At 53.7% G+C, this 4,267-nt stretch overlaps 1 protein-coding gene across 2 annotated transcripts in view; it reads right to left on the bottom strand.

Moving 5' to 3' along the window:
* Window positions 1-3,901, bottom strand: part of perp (p53 apoptosis effector related to pmp22) — a 6,011-nt gene extending 2,110 nt beyond the window's left edge. The window contains exons 1-3 of one of the 2 annotated variants that reach the window (XM_019860009.1): window positions 3,579-3,901; window positions 1,155-1,336; window positions 226-791 (exon numbers count right to left, since the gene is read on the bottom strand). In XM_019860009.1, coding sequence (XP_019715568.1) covers window positions 726-791; window positions 1,155-1,336; window positions 3,579-3,783 — 453 coding nt within the window. In that variant the 5' untranslated portion in view covers window positions 3,784-3,901 and the 3' untranslated portion in view covers window positions 226-725. Of the gene's footprint in view, window positions 1-225; window positions 792-1,154; window positions 1,337-3,578 lie in introns of those variants that run through there. The other variant, XM_019860008.1, reaches the window with a different exon arrangement.
* Window positions 3,902-4,267: the final 366 nt, after the last annotated feature.

Consider the following 4,267-nt stretch of genomic DNA (forward strand, 5'->3'; position numbering starts at 1 on the left):
CGAGAAGCTCTCCGCCCCCCCCCCCGCCATGTCATCCTCTCTATCATCATTTGTTCCCGACGCCTCAAAGATTTTTGTCTTGCTCTTCCAGCCCGACCGCACACGCAATTGAGGAGACGTGGCCGCGGCAGGTGAAAGTTTGTCCCAACATTGCGCCCATGGCGACAACACACCCGACCGACTCTTCTCCCTGCCCGGTCGGCACCGGCTCCGGCTCTCCTTCTCGCCCTCCCTCAGCCTGTGCAGAACGTCATCAGGTTGTTTCTTTGGGACTGGCTCCCTCCCGCCGGCTTACAGAAAGCGGCAACATTTCCTGCTGCCCACTGTCACTCCTCTGCGTGACCTTTTGTTGCTCAGCACTCCCACAGCAAAGCCCGACATGAGCCAACGCTCGGGGAAGTCTTTTGCACAGGGTTCGAACAAAGGACAGATACAAAAAAATGGGAATGTCGGTCACGTCTGTGCGTGAAACGGCAGCGGCCGGCAGGCCAAAGGCTTTGCCGTCCGCAAGGCATAATGCCTCGGTGCCCCGGGTAACGGCACGCAGCGTCGAATCGTGTGGAGAGGAGCGCTTTTTTACAGTCGGGAGCCTTTTTCCGTGGTAACGCGGCCCGAAACGCTCACCACGACTTCACTCAAAACCCCCCAAAACATGCGGCCTGACAAAGACTGACTCGATTCACTTTCACGCGGTTCAGGTTGACTCGGCCTGATCTTTCATTGGTTCACACTTTTCCGAATTTGGACTCCAAATAAGTGTGGACATTTTGGTACAGACAGTAACTTATTTGGGTTTTTTTGTACAATGTTGCCTTTTTCACCCATTTATCCACATTCTCCAAGCTGCTTCTCCTCAGGAGGGATCTCACAGGTCTCCAACTCCATTCCTGCGTGTTTGACACCTGTGGCGTACGTGCGTGTGCCTCGTCGTGGCCGACGGCAGCTTCTGCATGAATGCGCTATTGTGTTTGACTCTTCTCTTGATTGAAAAGCGTAACGCCGACGGCGGCTCTCCTTGCGCGCACGCTAAGGGCACCGTCGTAATGAAACGAACGAGAAAACCCCCATCAAAGCAACCGCTTCCCAAACAGCTCGGACGCAAGCGATGAACTCCGACACCGTGAGAAACCGACGGCCCAGTTCAGTCATTGATGTTTTTCGTGGCCTCTTTCAAAGGTGGGTGCGCGTTTCTTACCGACGACAATAAGCATGACTCCGATGACGGGCAGCAGCGTGACGTTGAGCGTGCAGCACAGCGCCACGCAGGACAGGATGAAGGCGCCGATGAGGATGAGGAGGCCGAGGATCATCAGGGCGGCCACCGCCTGCGCCCACGCTGCACGTGCAACAGACAAACGCAGAGACTCGTGAGGACAAAAAAAATGACATCTTCTAAAGGCACGCCGCATGCACGGTACCGGCCGTAACGTTAGTTACGCCTGCGACATTGTGAGTTCGTGGAGCTCCAATGGTTGCGATGATGATTTATGGCCCTGGCTGATACCAAGCAAGGTCCGCCACACCCCACAACAGCACGCTCGCCTTCTGCGGCACCACGTGACGCACTCCAGATGGAACGCGTATGGAAGAGAAGGACAACTCTCCTCACGTGCTTTGCGGGAGCGAGTGTGAAAGTACGGTACGGTATGGTACACTTTTTGGTTTGTTTTTTTAGAAAATAAGATGTACACCAAAAATACTGTATTCATTGGTTGTTATTCTATCCTCACGCTGTGTACACATTGGAACCTTTTTTTTTAAATCACATTTTTTAATGTGAAATATCAAATACAATAGGTAAACAGATGAGCATTTTTTTGACATATATGGTATAACAAATACGAAATGTACACATTATAAAACCTTTTTTTTTTTTTAATAACTACTCTTAAAAACGATTCCAAATAAAATTAAGCTCGGAAACAAGTTTCAGGAAAATGATATTCCAGCTGTCAAAAAACGGTCTGTTTGCTTGTGACAGACTGCTTCCTGATAACAGATTCACCCCCAAAATGTTTGGTGTCCAAAAAAACCCCCATGCAAGTTGAATAGGTGCCTTGTTCTCACAAGAACGGTGAAAGAAAATGTGCGCCTTTCAGTGTGGAAGCAAGCCGCTTCACTGTAACCGCAGCACACATTCAGGCCAAGCCTTGCGTTCCGTCGACTTTGTCGTTAGTTCACGGATCAGCCAACACCTTCAATTATTCCTTGCCGTCTTCGTGCGCGCGCGTGTTTGTGCTGATGCCTGAGGCACGTCTCACACACGCACGCGCACGAGACGTGTTGGACAGGTCGGCTCTTCTCACAAACCTCAACAATCCCGTTTGGCTGACAATGGGCGACCAGGGGGTCTGTTGAACTTCTCGCCGATTCTCCGAATTGTACTCGCATGAGCGTGGCGTCATCAACTAACAACCCCAAATGATTTACCACCGCTTGGGAATATCCCTTTTTTTTTAGGTTCCATTGACCCATTTTGGTCAGACCAAATGTTGGTCCGGTGGTGTTGGTTCTGTCTGCAAAGCCAACAAGAAGCGGGTCCAAACAACTCAACCGGAAGTGGACTCTGCCCGCCGCGTTCGCCGAGACGTCGGGAGGAATATTCACGGCCGAACGACCACATCGGCGCCGCCGCGCCAAGTCCGGGCCCAAAGTGTCCTCTGTTGAGGGGCAGTGTCGTCGCGGTGCCGGGTGCAAAGCGGCGGAACAACGAAAGGGGACGTTTCGGAGGAAGCGTTCTTGAGGGAGACCGCGGAGGACTTGCTGAACGCGGACTCCCTCTAGAAACGAAACCGCCGATGTGCTGAATCGGGAGTAAAAAAATGCAGGAGCCGCGTGCCGCTTTGATCAGCCCGGGGCCAACGACCGTTTGCTACAGTTCGCTGGAAAAAAAAAAAACATCAACACGGCCGTGCAAATGCTGTCAGTTGAGCAACTGCTTACACTCAAATTGAATTGACGTCAAATCGGTAAATCATCGGTACCGATACTGTACCGGGGCGCCTGTACTCAAACTTACGTCGAACACTCCTTCCGGGTTGGAGGCACTTGAAGGCCGCGGGTCTCAACCTTGGTCACCTTGAGCCCAGTATTTCCCTTCGACTGCCACATCGCCGCCCACTTTTACAGATGTTAAGGGCGATTTAAAATCGGATATTGTCTGCCCTGAAAATACCGTTGGACCTGTAAAATGCACTCGCCAGCCCCAAATGATAACGCACAGCAGCACCGTAACATGAGCTGCGCGGAAGCTGCGATGTAACGCGATCAGACGTCGCACGTCGTCGTCATTGGTGTTGTTCGGGAGGAAAAGTTGGACTCCTTTTCGCTTTGAAAGCCCACGATCGTCGGAGGTCTGGGCTCGAGCGGGCATCGTGGTTTTTGTCCGTTTGTGTTCTCAAGCCGGATAGGATCACGGGGGAGGGGGTGTTGGGGTTCAGAGGATTCCAAAGTTTAGGCCTCCCTACCCCTCACCCTCAGGCTGAAGTGGATTCTTCTCGCGAGGTGTTGCATTTTCCGCCCAAGTACGCCCGCCCGCGTCGCGACCGCGAACGACGGCGTCGTCGCGCGCCACTTACAGAACTCCATCAGGGACTTGCTCTCCCACTGGTCGTTGCGTCCGTGGTACTGCTCCCACATGCTGGCGTAGTGCGTCTTGCCCTCCTCGTCCGTCACCCAGCCCGACGTGGCGGCGATGGCGATGATGTCGAAGATGATGGCGAAGAGCAGCAGCAGGGGCACGATCCACCTGCAGCGTGGGTAGGCGATCCCGCAGCGGAACATGGCGAGCTTCGGTCGAGTCGAGGAAGCGAGGAAAACGGGAGGCTCGAGCGGTCGGTCTTGCGCGGTTGCCTGCTTGTGGCGGTGTGCGGCGCTGGCTGGCTTTTTTGTTACCGTCTTTGTGAGAGAGGAGGGGAGGGAGAGGGTGGGAAAAAAAAAACGCCCCACCCGAGTTTGCAATGCAGCCGTCAACCCGGTTTGGGACGTACAGGGCTGGACTTGTCTTGCCTCGCAAAGAAAGCCCAACCCAGCTGAGTACGTCGGAAGGGATTGGGTCATGTTACGTCGTCACGCACGGATGTCAGCGCCACCGTTCGATCGCTGGGTGCTGGTGGTCATGGTCGTGGCAACCGGCGACCACCTGTTTCGAACAACGAAAACTGAAGCCGCCGAAGCAGATTTGAAAGGAAATGTTGTCGAGGTGACCCTGTTTCACCGCAAGATGGCAGCCAAAACGTTGCACGAAAGCAAGTTTAAGGGGCGGGGG

Source organism: Hippocampus comes, unplaced genomic scaffold, assembly GCF_001891065.2.
Source record: "Hippocampus comes isolate QL1 unplaced genomic scaffold, H_comes_QL1_v1.1 scaffold39, whole genome shotgun sequence".
Classification (NCBI taxonomy): Eukaryota; Metazoa; Chordata; class Actinopteri; order Syngnathiformes; family Syngnathidae; genus Hippocampus; species Hippocampus comes.